Here is a 24,873-nt window from a genome sequence, read left to right on the forward strand (position 1 = left end):
GATACAGTATGTAATGCTGTGACCATTTCCGAATGAAAGGTGGTCTTCTACATCACAATTGTTAACCATGCATTTGTTTGTTTCTGCAGAAATTCCTGAAATTCCAGAAAGCATCTCCTTTTGCAAAGCATTACAAGTAGCAGACTTCAGTGGGAACCCACTGACCAGGTAACACTCCCCCTTATGCTAAGTGCTTTCCAGGCCAGCACTACAATCTTATTTAACTTGCTCAGTTCTTAAAGTAAATATAGTGTGTGTCTGAGTCATGCAGGGTCTATTTCTTCCACAGGGTGGTGGCCAAAGATCAGAGTTACAGGGACAAGTGCACCCTTTCTTCCCAGGGGTTGAAGATTACAGGCTACTCAGAACAAATGTGAATTTAGTCAGTACTTAAGAACACAAATCCAAATGATAAAAAGCCTGGCAAGCAGGGCCAGCAGTATAAACCAGCAAAGCTATGGTGCTGTATTTTTCCACTGTCATCTGTTCCTTTCATCTCTAGCCTTTGTCTATACGTGGGATGTAGCAGTCAGTAACCAGCAAACCAGTGTAGCTGTACTGGCATAGTTTGACTGCTTAAAATTAGGGTTAATTCAGCAGGTGCAAATAATGGCTCTCCTTGACTACGCCTGAGGCTTGCACCCATGCCGTATCCCTAGCCACTGAATTAGGGCTAATCCAATATATTTATACGTGACATGTGGCCAAACTGTTCTCCATCTGATGGTGACTGCTGCTTCTCTAATATCCATATTCCCTCCCTTGGTGCAATTGCATGGTTGCAGTGAAAGCAGTTCATAGTGGCATTAGTCACTGCTCCCTCCTGTTTTGGCCTAGGAAAGAGTAATAGTTGATGGTAGTTCTTCGTCTCGTGTTCTGTACAGCACCAAATAAACTGTAACTGATCATTTTAAGAAAGCGTCCTTTAGATGTTTCTTGATTGGCTCAGTTTGGCAGGATTCGCTTGATTGCTGTGGCTCTGATTCAGCCTAATGAATTAGTGTTCTTTACCCCACCACTCCACATAGCAAAGGAGAAGGACAGGCTCTTGGACAATCAAGATGATTGATAGAGAAATCAAATAGGCGGCAAATGAATGATAGACAGGGACTCTGTGCAGGAGCAGCTAGGAGAAGTGGGGCTCAGCTCAGCCTTCAAGTGCTGAGTTGCTACTAGGTGCTGCAGCACCTACTATAACTTCCTTTGCCCTGGCTGGTTGCATCTAGCAAGAAGGGGGTAAAAGGAAAGCCTCTAATGCATTGTGACTGTCTCTAGAGGTTTAGAAATAGGGAGGGAATCCGCATAAGTGATCCTTCCCTGATGGAACAGAGTAGCATGTTTGTCATGTAGAGAGGGCACCAATCCAACATTGCATAGACATAGGGCCTTCTGCCTGTAGCCGTCCCTCTTCCTACCCTGGAATATTTAGGCTAATGTTGCCTAATATGATGGGACTATAACATGGCCTAAGCCATAGCATTCTCTAACTAAGTAATAGTTGTCGTGTCCATGCTAGCAGTAAAAGCATTGTTGTGGATATCACAACTGTGTTCTGGCTTGTTACACTTGTGCTGTTAGGCCCTGTGCTGCTCTTGTTATTCAAGCAAAGAATTAGTTTTCTGATCCTTCTATATTTCATGTAACAATGTTTAAAAGGATTACTCGTAAGCTGAATCCTTCCCTATTTCCTAAACTGTAAAGAAAGTCACAAGGTGTTAGAAAATAACACTAAGCTTCTATTTGCTGGGGTTTAAAATGAGGAGCAATATGCAGCACACTTCTTGATGAAGGGAGAACCGTTGTATTGTATTGGGGGGTGGGGAGCCACTTAAAATGATTTACTGAAAATAAATATGTATTGGTCTTTGTCTAATATATATTATATTGCAGTCAAAACAACTACATGAAAAGAACTGTAAGGTTTCAAAATCCAGGGTTCAAAAGCTGTAAAATGTCACAATTTAAGGTTGCTTGGTACAATTTTTAATTCTGTCTCCTTGTGCATATGCATTATGACAACCTTCAGTTATATCACACATTGCTTTTTCCACAGGACCCATACCTCTGTCAGTGCACTGGCTGGATGGGTGCTCACAGAATGAGCAGCTGTTCAATATTTTGTTTTCTTCTCATTGTTCAACATGTAGCCCCAAGTTTTATTTACTGCACAGTATTGAAGTCTTGCTCTGAAGACAAAATTATTAATTTCCTTGTGGGTTTTAGTATGGTGATCATCACAATAGAATCTGAGTGCTTCAGATATTTATTAATTTACCTTCACAAAACCCTGGTGAGGTGAGGTGGTGGTATTATCCCTAGGTTACAGAAAGCAAATGGGACACTGAGGGACTAAGGTAAAAACTGTCCCCTTATCTTGGATGCCCAAATTGAGAATGCCTTAGAACTGGTTTTGAGATTATTTAGCATTTTATAGCATTTCATACGTTCCAGCACAGCTCTTATGCGTACTCAGCACTTCTGCATATTAGATTCCAAGGTATCAAATTGGGTATCCAGAAGCTGAAGAACACACATGACCAAAATGTTCATGTTTTGGCCACTGAGTTCCTTGCCGAGCATCACACAGGAACTCTGGCAGAGGCAGGGATAGAATCCAGTTCTCCTGGGCAATGTTCAGTTGTCTTAACCACGAGACCACCCTCTGTCTTCTTGCAATTCCCTGCCTCATTAATTACTCACCTTCCAACTTCTGCAACAAATGAAACAGAGGTCCTATAGACAACAGCCTCTTTTACTATACAGTCCTGATTAAACCCTGGAGCATAGGTCATCCTGTGCACTGAATGAGGAAGGGATCATGTGGAAAATATAGTATGGGATCATGTAATTTGTGTACACATTAGGATACAGTCTTTAAAGGGGTTGAGTTAAGGTTGCACAGGCAATTTTCTAACTTTTGAATGCTTGACTGTTTGTAGCTTTCTAGGTGTAAAAAACAAACCAGCAGAAATTCAATTCCATGGAACCATGTTGACACTCAAATGGTTGCAACATTTAGATCCATTGCACAGACCTCTGCCACTTGAATTAACAGAGTAAACTGACAGAGGATAACAACTTATTACTGGTTGGTGGACTAGCACTAGAGGGAGTCGGACACATTTTGCCAGTGAGTCTCTCAGCTATTTGCTGACACCAGAGAAATGTTGAGACTTGGGAATCTTGGGTTTCAATCTGGATTTTGGTGGAGAGTGCTGTAGTGGTCACACATCCTTCTGCCCTGTCTCCTTCAGTCTAGCCAGTCCTGATCAACTCCTTGCATCCCCTCTCAGGTCAGATTCTTGTCCGCTCTGCATTGAAGTTAGGTGGCTTCTTCCATAGCACTGCTTGGGATCCAGCAAGCAGGAGCATTGAGAGAACAGGAAAAAATTTCCTTGCATTTCTGGTCTGATGCCATAACAGCCCAGCAGGTCAGAGCAGCAATTGCAGGGAAAGTCCTGCTCAGCCCCGACAGCCAGGGCCTGAGTATGCTCAGTACATATGGAATCTTTGGAGGATCATAGAAGATTAGGGTTGGAAGAGACCTCAAGAGGTCATCTAGTCCAGTTTTTTCTGGATCATTTTTTTCCTGTTTGTATTTCCAGTATTTATAACACTACCCAATGTAATAATCTTCAGTTTTAAAAGTGGCTGTCAACCAATTTTTTTCCATTAGATTTTTATTTATTTAGGCCCTTTCTTTATGTATAAATCTATCTCAGGCTAGGCATTTTGACTAGCTTTTAAAAAAGGTAACCTCTACCAGCTAAATAAGCCTGCAGTTTAACCCCAGCCTTCAAACAATTAGAAACCAAAAAAATCAATTGACATTTGAAAATGCACTGATGTCCCCTGAATCTGTGAAAAGAAATAGTTCTTGCTGCATGCCCTAAAGATAGCTCATGTTAACAAATCTTATCTGATCACTAGGCCAAAAGGTCTCTGCCTGTTCTACATTAGGTTGCCTTTTCCTTAGCGTGATCCATCTCCCACATAGCTGGGATCAAGCCCCTTGGTATTTAGCGGTATGAGATGGCTAGGATGGCTGCGCAATGTGTTCCATGCTTTAGACATCTTTAACAAATAGTTAAAAATACAAAAGAGGCTGCTCCATAACCTAATATTGAAACAGGTGGCATGAAAAAATAAATTTCCCATGCTTCCGAAACAATAACTCTTCCCTCACAGGTTTCAGAGTAGCAGCCGTGTTAGTCTGTATTCGCAAAAAGAAAAGGAGTACTTGTGGCACCTTAGAGACTAAGTGAAGTGAGATGAAGTGAGCTGTAGCTCACAAAAGTTTATGCTCAAAATAAATTGGTTAATTTTGAGCATAAACTTTTGTGAGCTACAGCTCACTTCATCTCACTTCACTTAGTCTCTAAGGTGCCACAAGTACTCTTTTCTTCTTCCCTCACAATATATGCTGCTTCAACAGCTTTTGAATGTATCTTTTGTGGTGGTTTTCTTATATGGGATATGCGTTGCCTTAATACATACAAACAAGAAGAAAATTAAACCCATTTGGTTTACTTTTAACTTTTTTCTTTCTAGTGCTTTTCCCTTTGTCTTAGTACTGTTGTTTAGCTTTTTATATAAGAGCCACCTCCTATCCTTTTCCACCAACTATATACAATCTGACTGTGCCAATATGAATAGTTATTGTAGTACAAGTGTTTGATTTATCCGAATTAATATCTCCACAGGTTGCCTGAAAGCTTTCCGGAATTACAGAATCTAACGTGTCTTTCTGTAAATGACATCTCACTGCAGGCACTACCTGAAAACATTGGGAAGTAAGTTGTTTGTTTTTTTGTTTGTTTTTTTTTAAATCAAGATATGATATTTAATTTGTTTTCACTGACTTAGATGTGGTACACCAGGTGTATGCAAAAATGTAAAGATTAAATTTATAAGTATGTTACACAAATTAGTAATTGATTCAGGGTAATACGTTTTTTTTTAGTCTGTTTAAAAACCTTCTCTTGTGTTCCTATCAGTCACTCCATTGAGGTGACTGCGCTGAACTTGGGGTATATGTGCATATGTTTAGTCTTTGGGAGGTACAAATCTAGGGAGTTGGGAGAAGCTGGACAGACTAAAGGATAAAAGACTAAAAGGATGTTATCAGTTTGATAATTGCACCTCTGTTCAAACTTGTTACCTGCAATTCTTCATCATGCTGAGAGCCACAGATCTATTACAGTGAGTGCCTGAGCCTTGTTGCAGCTCACAGAGAGACCCAGACCTAGCAGCAGGAGAATGCCCCACCCGCTGAAGTTCCACACAGTTTTATGTGCTTCTGCAGTGGCTGGTGGCTCTGACCGGTCCCCCTGCCACAGAGCTTGTCTGAGGGAAATTGCAAACTTCTGTTACAAATTTCCGACCACCAGTCTGGGTTAGTCTTTGTCCAGTTCCCAACAGTGTCCCACTGCTGCATTTGCCTTTTTGGGGAGACTTCCCCCCAGCTTTTCCTCCCCCCCTGAGATATTTGCAGCAGCTGGTGCCCTGCAGGCTTCAGGGAGAGTGCTACACCGAGAAGAAAAAGGCAAAAGGAAAGGTCTGTTTCTCCTGTGTCTCCCTTTATTGTGTGTGTCTCACTGGGGAGCTTAGCTGGCTCCGAGGGTAGAGTGCAGTTCATCTCTTCAGTCTAGTCCAGGCAGGGTTGATTAGGATCTTCATGCTTTTGTTGTTCGTTCCTGATGGCTCACCAAATTTGATGGCCTGTTGTCTGATGGGTGTCTTCTCAATACACACCCAGTTGTAATGGTTACATAGTCCATATTTCTAATTTTAGATTCAGAATTGATACATGCATTCATACAAATTGGATAATCACATTCAGTAAATTATAACCTTTCCACTGATACCTTACAAAATCCATCTCGCATAAAGTACATCTCAGTTATGTCATATCTGTAACAGAAGCATATTTCCATAAAGAATATGGAGTGCAACATCACAGCGCCATTTATTACTTTCTGGTCTCCCGGCTTCCATTTTATAAGGGCATGATGTTCGTTTAGTGTGCACCAGTCCAAATTCAACCTGGTGTCACTTCTGAAGTTAAACTTAACTGTCTTTCATGGTGGTCAGGGACTCAGCATTTCAAACTGGGGAAGATATTTTTTAACCTAATAGAGTGGCCTCCTCACTATAAAAGCCTTTTGTAGGCAGCCAAGTCCAGGCAGGTGTCACCTCAGCTCCTTCTTATGGGCATGAAAGCTCTCAGTTGGCATCAGCCAAAAAAGAACTTCATACTTTATTTTTTTTTTTAATTTAGACACCTTTCTTATGCTTTCACAAACCATGCTAACTTGGATCATACCTCCCATACTGACCACCTCTCTTGACCCGAAATATTCCCTATTGTAAGGAGTTCTTCCTGAATAGATAGTGGGGAAACAAATCTGTTTAATGTAGGCCTTTGTCATTGAGATCAGACACTTGGACAAGTCAGTTCTCCACTCTCATCATGTTGTAGTGGGAAAACTTGATGAAAAGCTGAGACAACTCCGGAGTTATTGGGGAAAAATAGACTTACAATCCTGGCTGCTGCCAGACACTACTGCAAGGAATACAGATAACATGACAAGCAGCCCCTGAAGTACAACAAGAGGGATTGCTGTTTTGCAAGGGGTACCTGGAACAAATATAGGATGCTCTGGCAAGGTCAGTAGTTGCCCTCAGTTGCCTCAGAACAATCTGTTAGACTCCTGACTGGTGCTGGGCTCTTTCATTTTGAGAATAAATGGCTGCCTATAGCTTTCCTCAAAATGAGGTCACTGGACATTGTCGAGAAGGGCTACTCCTTGGAGCTGTGCTAGAATTACAAGCACAGGTTTGTCCCTTTTCTAGTCTCTAGTAGTCTATGGGAATGCCAGGGCAGGAATGAAATCCTACATAATCTACTTCAGATCAGAGCAATATCACCATTCTCCATCATGGCTGTTCCTTGTACTGTGTCTAGCTTTAGAGAATTGGGAAGAAATAGACTGACCCCAGTTGGAACACCTGAAGTTCCTAAAGAAGGCTCACATTCTAATGTTATCATTCGTCAGACAGCTCTCCAGCTTGGCATACGGATTGTGAACTATTTTCTTCAAAACTGATTGTTACCCTTTGATCTGACAGATGCTTCCAAGGTCTCTTCCAAGATCATGAGAGTATTAATATTGGCTTTAAGGAAAAAGGGCGTTCACTCTTGTCTGTTCCTGGAAAACTCTGCTCGTCTGGGCTCTGTTTAGAAAGTTGAGACAAACCTGTAGTGATGCGGCTTCTGGAGTATTGTGGATGCAAGATAAAACAGATGTATGGTGCCAGGGACTCAGTCATTGGTGTGGACTGAGGATGAATTCTATTAGTAAAAGGTCTTATGGCAAAGAATGTTAACATCAGATATAGATGGTCATAAGGGAAAACTAGTGTGTCAGAAACAATAACCTATTTCTTAGTGAAGCCTGTTGGGAATGCTGTGTATAGACACTTAATGAATCGGAGTTCACACGAGCCCTACCCAGTAATTTGTGTTCTCTTCCGCATCTCACTTGAAATAACGTTTGTTGACAGAGGTCAAGGTCCTATTGTCTTTTTTTCCACTCCGCTCTGTGAATTGGGGAGTGCAGATAATGAGATTTTTTTTTTTCCAAAAGGGTCCACTCTTAGTGTGGTAGGCAAAGAAATCTTTTGTCAGATGTTAGCAGGAGTTAGTGGAGAGGACTCTTTCAGGTCCCAATTCTATCCAGGAAAATAGGTCTTAGAACGAAAGCATAGCATCCACTGGCTGGAACACAATGATTTGAGGTCTCGGTGTACTCTTCTTCCCATTGATAACAGACTTGTTCTGGTTGTGACAGTCTCTATCTGATGGGATTTTCATAAGTAAAGTAGAACACAGTAAGCCCATCCCTAGAGAAAATCAGCTTCTGTCCTGGACAGACCAGAGTTTCCTGCCTTGATGTGCACTTCCCATCAAATGGAGGAGGAGGAGGAGGAGGATGATTACCAAGACTTACGTGGCAGAAGTCCAGATCAAGCAGAGTGGCATTTGGATCCAGAAATATTCTTGCTGATTATAAGTCAATTTGATGGGCTGATGATTGATCTCTTTGCATCTGGAAATGGCCATTAAGTGCCCTGTGGCCTCTCCATATGTCAGGTTCTGGGTTCAAGGTGATGGATGATCCCTTGCAAAGCTGGGTAAGGTCTCTGCTCTTTGCCTACTCACCTCTTTTCCACTTCTCCTCAGGACAAAAGATAGGAAAGAGAGTGTGGCAGTGATGTTGGTTATGTCTTACTGGTTCTTGGGCTTGATTAACCGAACATTGGACCGTTGGCTGTGTCTGCCTGAGGAGGTCTGTTATTGAAAAAGCAATCCTTGACCCAGGAACAGATAGGTTCAAAATGGATGGTTGGATGAAGTGATCATCGTTCTCATGGATTCTAGAAAGAAATTGACACTCACAGCAGCACTATGTAATAACTAGGCCATCCCTGATAGGTGTGTCTAACCTGTTCTTAAAAACTTCCAATGCTGGAGATTCCACAACCTCCCTAGGGAATTTATTCCAGTGCTTAACCACCCTGACAGTTTGGAAGTTTTTCCTAATATCCAACCTAAACGTCCCTTTCTGCAATTTAAACTCATTGTTTCTTGTGCTATCCTCAAAGGTTAACAAGAACCATTTTTCACCCTCCTCCTTGTAACAACCTTTTATGTACTTGAAAACTCTTATCATGTCCCCTCTGTCTTCTCTTCTCCAGACTAAACAAACCCATTTTTTTCAATCTTTCCTCATAGGTTATTGATTCTAGACTTTTAATAATTTTTATTGCTCTTCTCTGGACTTTCTCCAATTTGTCCAACTCTTTCCTGAAATGTGGTGCCCAGAACCGGACAGAATACTTCAGCTAAGGCCTAAGCAGTGCAGAGCCTTAAATTCCTCCGGGGGGCTCTAATGTAGGTGTATGAGACTGTCCAAGCAAAAGGTAACATCTCTGTACTATAATGTTCTCAGCATGGTTGAGAGAGAATTTTTTGTACAAACCCTGACACTAAATGCTTCTGTAGAGCAGCTTCCCTGGGTCCACTCCAAGACTATAGAGCCCAACCTAGGAAACTCATTCTGCTCCTTCCAGCACTTTACCCCTGTCATAAATATAAAAGGAAGGGTAACCACCTTTCTGTATACAGAACTATAAAATCCCTCCTGGCCAGAGGCAAAACCCTTTCACCTGTAAAGGGTTAAGAAGCTAAGATAACCTCACTGGCACCTGACCAAAATGACCAATGAGGAGACAAGTTACTTTCAAAGCTGGACCGGGTGGGAACAAAGGATCTGTCTGTCTGTGTGATACTTTTGCAGGGAACAGATCAGGAATGCTCTTCGGAACTCCTGTAAAAAGTTAGTAAGCAATCTAGCTGGAAATGCATTAGATTTCCTTTTGTTTAAATGGCTGGTAAAATAGGTTGTGCTGAATGGAATGTATATTCCTGTTTTTGTGCCTTTTTGTAACTTAAAAGGTTTTGCCTAGAGGGATTCTCTGTGCTTTGAATCTGATTACCCTGTAAGTATTTACCATCCTGATTTTACAGAGGTGATTCTTTTACTTTTTCTTTAATTAAAATTCTTCTTTTAAGATCCTGATTGCTTTTCCATTGTTCTTAAGATTCAAGGGTTTGGGTCTGTGTTCACCTATGCGAATTGGTGAGGATTTTTATCAAGCCTTCCCCAGGAAAGGGGGTGTAGGGCTTGGGGGTATATTCTGGGGGGGAAGACATCTCCAGGTGGGGTCTTTCCCTGTTCTTTGTTTAACACGCTTGGTGGTGGCAGCATAGTGTTCAAGGACAAGGCAAAGCTTTTGTACCTTGAGGAAGTTTTTAACCTAAGCTGGTAAGAATAAGCTTAGGGGGTCTTTCATGCAGGTCCCCACATCTGTACCCTAGAATTCAGACTGGGGAAGGAACCTTGACAACCCCATTGAAGCCCTGTACCAGGTTTTATTATATTCACTATTCCCATTAAAGTAGACTTTCTGATAACTCTAATCTCCAGTCAGGTAAGTTTAGGAAAATAGAATGGAATTATCATGTCTGTGAAAGTTGTTTCACGCAGAGAGGGTGTCAGGGGTGGGGCATTCACCTACTGCTAGTGACTGAGAGGTCTGATTCTGCCCCAAAGCTGCAAGCAGGCTGAAGTAGTTACTGTAACAGATCTGTGGACCTTACTATTCAAAGAAAGAAAACATTCCGGTAAGCACAGGTATATTTTTTCCTCTTGTTACAAGTAACGCTTTTATGACTACTAGAATTGAAAGATTAGTGGGGATAAGGATTTGTCTCTATTGACAGGTCTTGTGTACTTAAAACATTCCACAAGACATAAGACTTCTGAGAAACTTGTAACTAGACATGCTTTCCAGAGTAGATGGAAAGCTAAATATCCTTCGATATCTGGTCAGAAAGATGAAGTCACAAAACATAATTTTGATTTTAGAAGTACTTTTTATAAGTTGTAGGCTTAAAATGGCAGTGATTTGAGTCAAGTTGTATTGATATCTGTGGACTGAAAGATTTTACAGAGGCAATGGAAATGTCTCAGAAATGCATACCAAATGTTAGGCTTATTACTTTTCACTTATGGCTTCATGAACAGATGTGTGGCTGAGAGAGTTGGTGTATGTCAGACTGATGTAAGATGGGCAAGGATGCACTTTTTTACGGACATAAACTTGCAGTCTGAGACATCTGATGGCTTCACATGGAGTAAAAATAGTTCTGCGGGTTGTATGGAACAAGGAAGAAGAGTTCACTTAATGAGTGTACTTTAAAATGCAAACTTGTTAAAGTGCAGTGTTACAGAAGCAACAAATGAGATAGCGAGGCTTAACTCATAGTGATATGGAAAGTGGAATTTTTTTACTTGTACTGCTAGATATACTCAGTTAATGCTATGGGTTCTCTGTCTGACTCTGTTTACTAAACTCTGATAAGCTTAGCTTTAGAAATCTTTGCACTTTTGATTAGGTGGGGCTCTGTGTGATGCAGACTGCTCTCCATTAAATAGTAAAACTGAATGTTCATGAATTTGAAAGTGTTTACACTGTATTTCATGAGCACTATTATAGCAATTTAAAACTTCTAATGAATAGAGTGACCTCTGATGTTAATAGATCTATCAACTTGTGTATAAGTCAAATGTTTGTCTTGTGTTAACTTAATATTAAAAGTTCCATATTTAAATAAAATACTGAATTTTGTTGAGCTATTTTGTTAATGGAGGCAGTGGAAAAGCAACCTGGAAAATATTCTGAATGGAATAGCTTTTGAAAATAGCTGAAACTCTTACTCATCTTATGAATTGTCTTAGCATTTACCCCTATTTCAGTAATATTCCTGAGTAAACTGTAGAATGTTCAGTTAAGAAATCCAAAATCACATATATTGATCCACATATTTTTAAGCACCCTAATTCTTCTCCCCAACAATGCTTTTGAAGATTCCACAGTGGAGTCCAGTAGCTATGTCTTTGTTGGGCCCCATCTACTGCTGAATTTGGTCACACTCTCTCTTAAAGTGTGTGTGTGTGTGTGTGTGTGTGTGTGTGAAATTAGATTTCAACAGTAGCTTAGACCCAGCAGCTCTTTTCTTCAGGGTTCAGTAAACTTTGGCGTGGGTGGAAATTCATGGGAGGGGAAGATTGCTGGAGGGTTGTACCTAAAGATTGGGAGAGCCAAGGCCGAGCTGAGAAGGGTGGAATCTGATCCTTATCTAAATCTGAATAGTCAAGAGTGAACCTTCAGACCAGTTTGTGTATTTCTGATTAAAATGTTTTGCCAAAATTAGTCATCTAAAGAATCTGCGTTAAGTGGCCAAGCTTCACTGACTGAGGCAATATCTGAGCCATTAGCAATTATCTTTGAAAAATCATGGAAGGCAGGTGAGATTCCAGATGACTGGAAAAGGGCAAATATAGTGCCAATCTATAAAAAGGGAAATAAGGAGAACCTGGGGAATTACAGACCAGTCAGCTTAACTTCTGTACCCGGAAAGATAATGGAGGAAATAATTAAGCAATCAATTTGCAAACATCATGATAAGATAATCAGGTGATAAGTAACAAAGAACTTCCTTTTATTTGTTTTAAACCTGCTTCCCATTAGTTCATTTGGTGGCCCCTCATTCTTACTTTATGGGAACAAGTAATTAACTTTTCCTTATTCACTTTCTCCGCACCACTCATGATTTTATATACCTCTGTCATATCCCCCCTTAGTCTCCTCTTTTCCAAGCTGAAAAGTCCTAGCCTCTTTAATCTCTCCTCATATGGGACCCATTCCAAACCCCTAATCATTTTAGTTGCCCTTCTCTGAACCTTTTCTAATGTCAGTATATCTCTTTTTTGAGATGAAGAGACCATGTCTGTATGTAGTATTCAAGTTGTGGGCATACCATGGATTAATATCTTTGTTGTGAAGGCCAGGACCATAATGGGGTTCAAAAAAGAACTAGATAAATTCATGGAGGATAGGTCCATCAATGGCTATTAGCCAGAATGGGCAGGGATGGAGTCACTAGCCTCTATTTGCCAGAAGCTGCAAATGAACGACAGGGAATGGATCACTTGATGATTACCTGTTCATTCCCTCCGGGGAATCTGGCACTGGTCACTGTTGGAAGACAGGATACTGGGCTAGATGGACCTTTGGTCTGACCCAGTATGGCTGTTCTTATGTTCTTAAGGCAGTTGAAAATATATAATGCGTTTTGTGTTTAGAAAATACCAAAAACTAATCATTTAAATGCTTTCTCGTCTGTCCTGTGGCCCCTTTCCAGCTTGTGGCCCTAGGACTATGAAACAGTTAACATTGCTAACTCTGAAGTGTAACGATGATAATGTAAAAGTTAAATATAATCCTAATTATCTACTATCTGCTTGTAGATAGTGATGCTTTCTAATACTTGTGCCCACTCTTGCTTATGTTTTTTTGGAGATATTAGTGCAAAAGGGAGCATCTGGTATACTGTGGTGAAATCCATAAAGGCCAGTTAAAGGAAACTTGAAGAGGAATAAGTGTGCAGGGAACCCCAAACTGCATATTCAATGGCAGAAATACTTATAAACTACCAGAGACATAGTAAAACTACATGCAGTTAAAATTCCTGTTACTAAAACTTTCTGAATGTTGGGCTTCTTAGAACATTTGAGGCACCTGTGTTTCCCCCTAACTCTTCTTTCCCGCTGTGTTGTGTGGGGAGCCATTCCATGCTAGTAACTTTTTGTATCCTCTTCATTCTCAACCTATAGATCTCTGAAAAATTACTACTCAAAACAGGCTTCCAGTATGTTCCCTATTCTGGGACACCCCAGTATGCTGAGCTAGTAGGGAAGGGCTAGCATCCTTTATAGCCTTCTCTATAGGATAAAAATTTCTGGCCAAATTCCCCTGTCATGGATATGGTGGAGGGGGAGAGGAGAAAAATTCTTGTTAGTGAGATGGAGATGCCTAACTTCCTCCTCCTGGCTTGAGAAGAGAGGGGAAACATTCTTTGGACTCCTCCTAAAGCTCAAGGCAAACACCTGGACCCAGCTCCTTTCCCTCAATAAGTGACTGTCTTTGCGGGGATGGAGGGAGAAGGTATGAACAACTGGGGCAAATATATAAATGGTTTTGTCAGACAAGAAATCCTGCTTCCAAAGTATGTAGACCATGCATCAGAAAGTGACAAGTGTGATAGCGAAGTGAGATCAAGTTACCTGACATGAATTACAAAAAAAAAAAATTGTGGCTCATACTCTTAATTTGTGCTTCCTGCTTTCACATTCTCTTACTAATGCCATTATTGGCACACTGTCCTATTTGACAGTTCTCCGAAATTAACCTGCAACAAAGGATATTTCCAGATATCCGTTAGGAAAGTGATATGGCAGAGCACAAATTTTCCAATACATTCTTGGAAAGTATTGGGGACAGACTTTTTGTTTCAGCAAGTGGAGGAAGTATCCAGGGGGACAGCAATTTTAGACTTGATTCTAACCAACAGGGAGGAAGTGTTAGCAAATGTGAAAGGGATCATGAAACAATAGATTTCATGATTATAAGGAAATGAAAGAATGAAAGCAGTAGAATAAGGACTCTGGATTCAAAAAGGCAGACTTTAACAAACTCAAAAATCATAGATTTTCTTCCCAGGACCTTACCTAAGGGAAAAAAGAGTTCAGGAGAGCTGTCAGTTTATAAAAGACAATACTAAAGGCACAACTGTAAACGATCCCAATGTGAAGGAAAGATAAGAATAGTAAGAGGCCAATATGACTCCATCAGGAGCTCTTTAATTACCTGAAAATCAAAAAGGAATCCTACAAAAAGTAGAAAAATGATGAATGGCTACAGAGTAGAACAAAAATAAAACACAGTGTGTAGGGACAAAATCAGAAAAAACTAAGGCACAAAATGAGTTGCATCTAGCAAAGGACATGCAAGGGAATAAGAAGAGGTTACTTTAAATAAATCAGGAGCAAGAAAAAGAGGCAAAGTGTAGTCCTCTACTTAGCAATAACTGATGACCTGAAGAAGACTCTTAATAAAGAAGGCTCAGATGTTTAATATCTATTTTGCGTCTGTCTTCACTAAAAAAGTTAATGGTGACCATGTATTTAACACAATTAATATTAACAACAAGGGGAAAGGAACACAAGCCAAAAGAGAGAAAGAACAGGTAAAAGAATATTTAGATAAGTTGAATATATTCAGGTTTGCAGTGCCTGATGTAATTCATCCTAGAGAATTTAAGGAACTAGCTGAAACCATCTTAAATCTTTAGCAATTGTCTTTGTTTCACTTTTTAAAGACAAGTACTATGTTCACTCTTCTCCATGAGCTCACAAAGAGGATCTGGGGAGCTATAGACCAATCAGCCTAACTTTTGTTACCTGGAAAGCTACTGGAACAAATTATTAATCAATTAGTAAAGAACTAGAGGATAATAAGTTTATACAGAATAGACAGCATGGATTTGTCTAGAACAAAACATGCAAACCAACACAATTTCCTTCTTTGAGAGGCTTACTGGCCTCGTGGATTGGGGAGAAGAGTAGACAGGATGTATCTTGATTTTAGTAAGGCTTTTGATACAGTCGCATATGACCTTCTCATAAGCAAAATAGGGAACTGTGATTTAGATGAAATTTCTGAAAGGTAGATGTACAACTCATTAAAAGAGCATACTCAGAATAATAATCAATGGTTCACTCTCAAACTAGGAACATATATCTAGTAGGGTCCCACCTGGGTCAGTCCTGGGTCTGGTACTAATCAATATTTTTATTAATGACTTGGGTAATGGAGCAAAGAGTGTGCTTATAAAATCTGTGGCTGACACCAGGCTGGGAGGGGTTGCCAGCATTTTGAAGGACAGCATTAGAATTCAAAACTACCATGACAAATTGGAGAACTGGTCTGAATTCAGCAAGATGAAATTCAGTAAAGTTAAGTGCAAAGTACTATACCTAGGAAGGACAAATCAAATGCCCAACCACAAAATGGGGAATAACTGGCTAAAGGGTAGTATTGCTGAAAAGGATCTGAGGATTATGTTGGATCACAAGTTTGAATATGGGTCAATAATGTAATGCTGTTGCAAAAAAGGCTAATATTCTGGAATGTATTAACAGGACTACTGTAGGTAAAATGAGGGAGATAATTGTCCCACTCTACTCAACAGTGTTGGTTGAGACTGTGTCTTATTCTGGACGCTGCACTTTAGGATTTTGTCCCAAAAATGTGGGCAAATTGGAGAGAGTCTAGAGGAGAGTAACGAAAATGATAAAAGATGGAAAACTTAACCTCTGAGGAATGTTTTTTCTTAACAACAACAAAACAAAAAACCCACCCTGGAACCCACCCTGTTTATTCTTGAAAAAAAGACGGGGGGGGGGGGAAAGGGAGAGACTTGATAAGCCTTCATATATGTTAAGGGGTGTTAAAAATAGGACAGCGATCACTTGTTCTCCATGTCCGGTGAAGGTAGTACAAGAAGTAATGAGCTTAATGTGCAGCAAGGGAGATTTAGGTTAGATATTAGGAAGAAAGGGTAGTTAAGCACTGGAATAGGCTTCCAAAGAAAGTTGTGGAATCCCCACTGTGACTGGTTCTCCCCGGGGTACCACCTGGAACTGGGCTACCACTGAGCCCCCCAGCCCACTAGCCTGGGCTCCCTTTTACACTGTACTGCTGTGACAAGCTGCAAAGCCCTCTCTCTTGTCTGCACTTTCACCAGCATACATACAGGTAGGGACACACCCAGCTAAAGTTACATGCAGATAGGCTCTTTAACCAGCCCCTGCATAGGCAGGCTTCTGCAAGGGCAAATCCCAGCTCCTTAGGCACACACCCTCTCTGGAGTGTAAACACAAAATTATACAGTCTTGCGCTGCACAGGGAACTGTACAATGTAAGTGCCTAAAATTCACCCCCCCCACACACACTCTTCAATTTGGAGAGGAATATGCAAACAGCTTTCTGTTCTTCAGTTATGATTTCCACGCACTGGATTAGATCAAGCGAAAACAAACGTATTTACTACAAAAGATAGATTTTAAGTGATTGTAAGGAATAGCAAATGCAAACTAAGCTTAATATACTAAATAGGGTGAAAATCTGCTCTACGTATCCAAAGTGATGATACAAGAAGGCTGCAGATTCTTAAGGGGCAAGCTGCACTTGCTGCCAGCTTGGAATCCCTAGGTGTTCCATTCACAGGCTAAAAATCTCTTTAGCTTGGGTCCAGCACTTCTTCCAGTTCAGTCTTTGTTCCTCAGGTGTTTCCAGGAGTCTCCTTGGATGGGGAGTCAATGAAGAACCTAGATAATGTCACTCCTCTGCCTGATATAACTTTTGCATATGGCAGGAACCCTTTGTTTCAAAGCTTGGATCCCGTGCCAGTCATTGGAAAAATACTGACATCCCAAGATGGAATCCAGCACCAGATCACCTGGTTACATGTCCCTGTAGAGTCACAATACCCATCCCACACTGGCTGTTTGGAGCCTTCACAGGAAGGCTTCCCAAGTGGGGAGGCCTCTCCTAAGGCCTATTGTTTCTTCCTCATGGCTTATTAACCTGAATGGACCCTTTCCAGCCAGCCATGTAGACTGACTGCATTTTGCCTAGTGGGCGTTGCCCAGGAATAGCTATGTGTGAAATAGAAACATAGTCAATATTCGTAACTTTGGATACAAAAATGATACATGCATACAAATAGGATAATCCTATTCAACAAAGCATACCCTTTCTAATGACACCTTCGATGCCTTATTGCATAAAATACATCATAACTGTGGTATAATTATATCCTACTAATATCACTATGAAGAATATGGGGTGCAGTGTCACACCCATCATTAGAGGTTTTTAAGAACAGGTCGGACAATCACCTGTAAGGGATGGTCTAGGTGTACTAGTCCTGCTACAGCAGAGGGGGCCAGGCTTGATGACCCCTCAATGTGCTTTCCATTCCTACATTTCTATGATTTAATATCTACCAAGCCTGGGATGATTTAGTTGGGATTGGCCCTGCTTTGAGCAGGGGGTTGGACTAGATGATCTCCTGAGATTTTTTCCAACCCTAATCTTTTATGATTCTAAGCCGTTTTCTATCTTGTTCCCTCCTTTCCCCAAAAAATTATACACTGAACACTAAGAAAAGAAAATAGCATTTAACTTGGACATATAAGGATAAATCCCTACCCTCAGCTTATTTGGCCTCCAAAAAGAAAAGAAAAAACTCCCCACAAAGTATTAAATTGATCTTTAAACATATTGGTCAGTAGATATAACAACTCCTTTAAAACTAATACTTCATCAAAACTGACCAGTGTAATTCTAGTTGCCTCACTTCATTATTATTTTTTTATAATGTGTATAATTTATAATGTATGTTTGGAAAGGTGGAAGAGCCTTTATTTTTTATTTACAATTTTCATATTCATAATGTGGAAAATCCTATTGACTTCATTATTAATCTTTGTGGATTTCGACTATCTTAAAGAATTCTGTCCCTGCTACTACTGAATCCTATTGGATGCTTCCAAAAACCTATAAAATATTTTTGTTAAATTCTGTAGGCTTTACAACCTAGTTAAATTCTATAAGACCCTTCATTAAGAAGAGTAAAAAGAATAACTAATTCATAGTCACAGAATGAATTTTACTTACACTTATGTTTGTTGTTATGCATGTTGTAATATATATTTACCCAATTGAAGGCCCCCAAAACCCCACCTAATCAATACCCCATTTAAAAAAAAAATCTCTTCTTAAACACGGCTTTATGAAACAATCTGCTGGGAAAATGAAATTTAATTTAAATTATATATCATTTGCAGTGTACCACATAATACATATGAATCATGAATTCATTTTATGACCATTTAAAGTTGAGTCTGATATGCAACTTTCAATAATTACATAGGATGACATTAAGCACTAGTTGCAACTGTAAATAAGCATATAGTATTCAACCTTTTAAAGGAAAAACATGGCAGGAAAGTACATCAGTGGATATAATAGTATAATTTGTGGGCTGTATAGTCAGAGAACTTTTATGAAATGCTTGGAATGTAATCCTTTAGAATCCTAATATTAATTGGTTTGTTAAGGTAAATCTGATTACACCAAAAAGCAAAACTGCCTAGGAGCCCAGTACTTCAAACACTTCAGTAAATGCTAAGCTTGTGGCATTTGCAGAACAAGGCTTCTAAGTAGTAACTGATCAGTACGTGCAGGTGAGTGAAGACACACAGGGATGGATTTAAGTGACAGGTTGTAGTTTGAATTTTAATACTGGGTTGAAGTGCTATAGGCTTATCCACCCAAGACTCTTGTGCTAGGCTTTTAACCGAGTCAAGTGTAATGTTACGAAGCTCCTATCCTACAACCAACAACTTATTCACACCAATACAGGAACTCCACATTTAAAGTCGTCCCGGTTACTGTTGTTTCGTTGTTACGTCGCCAATCGGTTAGGGAACATGCTCATTTAAAGTTGTGCAGTGTTCCCTGATAACATCGTTTGGCAGCCACCTGCTTTGTCCACTGCTTGCAGGAAGAGCAGCCCCCCCTGCTCTAGCTAGCTGGGGGGGGGCTTAGAACCAGGGTGGACCAGCAGCCCCCCCATCAACTCCCCGTTCCCCCAAGTTCCCTGTGCAGCAGCCGCCCAGCAGGCTATCAATTGCCGGCAGTTCAGCTGTGCCTCTCCCCACTGCCATGTGCTGCTCCTGCCCTCTGCCTTGGAGCTGCTCTCCAGAGCCTCCTGCTTGCAGGGGGGCAGGAGGAGAGTGGGGCTAATGTCAGGGTGTCCTCCCTCACCCCTGCTCCTACACCCCTCTTACCCCATCCCTATAGAGCAGGGGGCACACACGACAAGGCTCAGGATGGAGGGAGCTTCCTGGCAGCAGCTGCTGCGGTCTCAGCTTGCTGATTAACTTAACAAGGCAGTGTACTTAAGAGTGGGGTCAACGTAAAAGGGAAATGCACATCTCTCTCTCTCTCTCACACACAGGGTGTGTGTCTCTGTCTGCCATGCTGTCTCCCCTCCCTCCATTCGTGCTGCCTTGTAGAGCGTGAGGCTACATTAACGAGTTAACCCTTGAGGGCTCAGCCAATTGCTAGTTCATCATTTAGCAGTAAGGCATTCCCTGGGAAATATCCCATCCTCTGACTCCACCACCTCAACCAAGCTTCACAATCATCATCGCTGCATACAGTATTAAATTGTTTAAAACTTATACTCTGTGTGTGTGTATATGTGTGTATATATATGTATAGCGATAGGTATAGTCTTTTGTCTGGCCAAAAAAAAAAAATCCCTGGAACCTCCCCCCTCACCCCCCATTTACATTCATTCTTATGGGGAAATTGGATCCTCTTAACATCGTTGCGCTTAAAGTCGCATTTTTCAGGAACATAACTACAACGTTAAGTGAGGAGTTACTGTAGTAACATATTCAGCAAATCGTAACCTTTCCATAGACCCCTTACTTGACAAACTTTGTACAAGATTTGTTGCAGTTATATGACAGTGGTAGCAACAATATTCTACATAGTCATATTTTAATCAGATAATGTCACACCCTCCTCAGCTGCTTCTAGGCCTCAGCTTAGTTTTGATTCCTTTTGACCTCTTCCACCTCAAGGGGTTAGGGTACCCAAGAGGGAACTTGGTCTGTGCAGGCTTCAGATCTCCCCTTCTCCCAGAGGCCCAAGGTCTAACAGCGAAATCCTGAGTCTCTGTTTCTGGGAGCTGGCCCTTTTAGCCTTTATCCGCAAAGGCCACTGGGTGTTCCACCTATGAGCTTATCACCTTGTCTTTGCCTGCCCCAGTATACCATCTGTAGCGTAAACATATGTCCAGTTTCCAGCAGCCTATTGCATGGACCTCCAGGAGTCAAACTGTTTCATGTTGCAGATGTCACTGCCCCAAACTTGAAGGAATGTGTGCCAAAGTTTGCTGAGTTGAGACGTAAGTAAGCTCTAATGCCTTTGTTACCACCATCACTGTGCACAAATAATGGGTCTGACTCCCGGTTTCATGTGTCTAGAAAGGCTTTGACAGCTTTTACAGACACACTAGTTCAGCCAAGCATTCTCTTAGCTGTGTTGTGGCCCCTTTTCTTGTTTTATCAGTTTTGGAATACCTCAGTTTCAAGGGCATCTGTTGTTCTTTGAGTAAACAGCACATTTGCTCGCTTAGTGCATGCTTGGACCTGCTGACTGTGCCCAGGTACACGTTCTCTAACCATTGCTTACTAGTGTTTTAAATGAGGAATACCAAACTGAACACAATTGAGGGTCTACATTGTGATACACAGAGGAGACTTGAGAGTAGAATAAATGGTAGGTAATCCTACACTCTCCTTCAGGTGTCTTACACGCCACATCCAAGAACTGTATCTGTTGGTTAGGCACTAGTAAACTCAAAAAGGGGCCGGCTACCTGTTTAGCTGCTAACTCCACCTGAATTTTTTTCCTGAACTATTTGCTCAAATCCTTTAACAGACTTCAAGTTTTCCACCCACACATGCAATCTTGCTGCCTCATATGGGATTGTAAAACCTGGCCAGAATTCATTCCATGTATAACAGTCTTGTTAGGATAACATAAGAAGGTAGTAACACCTCTAAATAATTGGGGCTGGGGCTTTTTCCAGAACTGCCCCTTCCTCCCACTGATCCTGTTGGAATACTGTCCCCCTGCTAACAGCCCCTCTTTCTGACATATCAGGCCTTTTCTTTGCCCCTATAGCAAACGAGGGCACTGTCTTGACTTCCACATTTCTTATATGAATGTTTGTATTTGCAGTAGGAACAAAAATGCTTTGCTTTATTAAATGCACAACAGATATTAGAGCTGATATCTGCTTTTGAAGCTTGTGGGTTTGATACTCGTAATCTACTGTCTGTATAAACATGCTGGCCCGCATGGCATGGTGGTTCTTACCCCATGGGAGATTTGGCTCCTCTGCTGCCTAAGTCTGAACTTCATTGGATCTTAACTATGCCTCTCTCCCATTTGTGGCATGTGTTCTGGATATCCTATCTAAATATTATGAAAATTGGGATGCTTGGCTCAATTTGTTTTGCACATTACACTGTGTGTGTGTGTGTATATGTATGAAAGGCTGCAGTCCAATTCTCTAGTGTTCTCACCATCTTGAGCTTGTCCAGTTTGTCGTCGTCTTTCCCTCCCTCCCCACCTGTTTCCTCAATCTGGTTTGCACAGAAGAGAAGGGTGAACATGTCCACATGCTCTCCTTTCCAATTTTTTTCTATAATAGCCTTTGACAAATGGGCCCCAAGGGGTTGATCAGTTCCCACATACGATCACTTGGCATCAGTGCCTATGTCCCCTTTGGCTCTCTGTAGACAGGGAAGAGGTATAGCCTTGTTAGATGTACTGCCCCCTAGTGTTGGAGTGTCTTAGTCCACTGTACTCTTGTAGGTGCCTGGCTCTGCCATGCAGAGATGCGATGGGACAAGTTTTCCCCCTAGCCTTTTGGCAATGAGGTGCCAATGATTTTGCTGACTTGTTCCGTACCTCATGGGGCTGCTTTTCTGCGGCCCTGGTGCTGAAGAGAGGGACAGGTATGCAGCTATCTCTGAGGTGTTGGAGGAAGGCTTGCTGTCTTTCACTGTGTGCTTTTTCAGGGAGTTTCTTGAGCAAATGCTGTAGTTTCTTTTGGTAACCCTCAGTGGGATCAGAGGGTAATGGCTTGTAGAAAGTGGTGTTGGAGAGCTGCCTAGCAGCCTCTTGTTCATACTCCGACCTATTCATGATGACGACAGCACCTCCTTTGTCAGCCTTTTTGATTATGATGTCAGAGGTGTTTCTGAGGCTGTGGATGGCATTGTGTTCTGTACGGCTGAGGTTATGGGGCAAGTGATGCACAAGAACAAATCTGCACAGACACACCCCTGGAACCCCGACCTGGGGTATTCTATCTGCTACCCAAGATCCATAAACCTGGAAATTCTGGACGCCCCATCATCTCAGGCATTGGCACCCTGACAGCAGGATTGTCTGGCTATGTAGACTCCCTCCTCAGGCCCTACGCTACCAGCACTCCCAGCTATCTTTGAGACACCACTGATTTCCTGAGGAAACTACAATCCATCAGTGATCTTCCTGATAACACCATCCTGGCCACTATGGATGTAGAAGCCCTCTACACCAACATTCCACACAAAGATGGACTACAAGCAAACAGGAACAGTATCCCCGATAATGTGACGGCAAACCTGGTGGTTGAACTTTGTGACTTTGTCCTCACCCATAACTATTTTACATTTGGGGACAATGTATACCTTCAAATCAGCGGCACTGCTATGGGTACTTGCATGGCCCCACAGTATGCCAACATTTTTATGGCTGACTTAGAACAACACTTCCTCAGCTCTCGTCCCCTAACGCCCCTACTCTACTTCCACTATATTGATGACATCTTCATCATCTGGACCCATGGTAAAGAAGCCCTTGAGGAATTCCACCATGATTTCAACAATTTCCACCCCACCATCAACCTCAGCCTGGTCCAGTCCACACAAGAGATCCACTTCCTGGACACTACGGTGCTAATAAATGATGGCCACATAAACACCACCCTATACCGGAAAGCTACTGACTGCTATTCCTACCTACATGCCTCCAGCTTTCACCCAGACCACACCACACGATCCATCGTCTACAGCCAAGCTCTACGATACAACCACATTTGCTCCAACCCCTCAGACAGAGACAAACACCTACAAGAGCTCTATCAAACGTTCTTACAACTACAGTACCGACCTGCTGAAGTGAAGAAACAAATTGACAGAGCCAGAAGAGTACCCAGAAGTCACCTACTACAGGACAGGCCCAACAAAGAAAATAACAAAACGATACTAGCCATCACCTTTAGCCCCCAACTAAAACCTCTCCAATGCATCATCAAGGATCTACAACCTATCTGAAGGATGACCCACCACTCTCACAAATCTTGGGAGACAGGCCAGTCCTTGCTTATAGACAGCCCCCCAACCTGAAGCAAATACTCACCAGCAACCACACACTACACAACAGAACTACTAACCCAGGAACCTATCCTTGCAACAAAGCCCGTTTCCAACTGTGTCCACATATCTATTCAGGGGACACCATCATAGGGCCTAATCACATCAGCCACACTATCAGAGGCTTGTTCACCTGCACATCTACCAATGTGATATATGCCATCATGTGCCAGCAATGCCCCCTCTGCCATGTACATTGGCCAAATTGGACAGTCTCTACGTAAAAGAATAAATGGACACAGATCAGACGTCAAGAATTATAACATTCAAAAACCAGTCGGAGAACACTTCAATCTCTCTGGTCACTCGATTGCAGACCTAAAGTTCGCAATATTATAACAGAAAGACTTCAAAAACAGACTCCAATGAGAGACTGCTGAATTGGAATGAATTTGCAAACTGGATACAATTAACTTAGGCTTGAATAGAGACTGGGAGTGGGTGTGTCATTACACAAAGTAAAACTATTTCCCCATGTTTATTCCCCCCTCCGTTCCCCCCCATTTCTCAGACATTCCTGTTAACTGCTGGAAATGGCCCACCTTGATTATCCCTACAAAAGGTTTTCTCCCCTGCCTCCCCCCTCCCCCCACCGCTCTTCTGCTGGTAATAGCTCATCTTAAGTGATCACTCTCCTTACAGTGTGTATGATAACACCCATTTTTTCATGTTCCGTGTATATAAATCTCCTCACTGTATTTTCCACTGAATGCATCCGATGAAGTGAGCTGTAGCTCACGAAAGCTTATGCTCAAATAAATTGGTTAGTCTCTAAGGTGCCACTAGTACTCCTTTTCTTTCTGTTTAAAAAGTTACATTAGATTCTAAACTCATACACTGTTTATCCTAGTCAAGGTACCAGCATCTCATCATTGTGGATACTTGATCGTAATCCAGTTTCTTGTATTGATTCAGAAGAAAAATATTTATTTGCAACTTTGTTTGTCCTTGGTGGGTTTTTATACTAAGGTACTCATTCAACTTCATGTATTCTCATTCTAGTAATAAATTCTCCAGTGTTGGATATGGTCAATGTTAGAAATGTTTTAAATTTAGTTTTTGTTTGAATTCAGATTTGGCTGAAGAATAGGAGTGTGATTGCATTTCTCTTTGCAGTAGTAGCTATAAATACTTTATATTTTTACCTCACTTTGTCCAAAAAGAAAATCTAAACCTTTAGCACTCAAGGCAGAGCATATTATGTTGTAGAGAACTGTTTTTTATTTGTAGATACAATATCTGGTTTTTATTTTTTCCTGGGACGCTAGAG

General features: G+C 41.4%; 1 protein-coding gene across 2 annotated transcripts in view; it reads left to right on the forward strand.

The window, feature by feature from the left end:
- The window catches only part of LRRC1 (leucine rich repeat containing 1), a 115,230-nt gene that overhangs the window by 57,532 nt on the left and 32,825 nt on the right, over positions 1–24,873 (forward strand). For both annotated transcript variants that reach the window (XM_084622624.1, XM_084622625.1), the window contains exons 3-4: positions 90–168; positions 4,704–4,793. In XM_084622624.1, coding sequence (XP_084478750.1) covers positions 90–168; positions 4,704–4,793 — 169 coding nt within the window. The remainder of the gene's footprint in view (positions 1–89; positions 169–4,703; positions 4,794–24,873) is intronic.

Source organism: Lepidochelys olivacea (assembly GCF_965140295.1).
Source record: "Lepidochelys olivacea isolate rLepOli2 genome assembly, chromosome: 3".
In the NCBI taxonomy this organism is placed as follows: domain Eukaryota; kingdom Metazoa; phylum Chordata; order Testudines; family Cheloniidae; genus Lepidochelys; species Lepidochelys olivacea.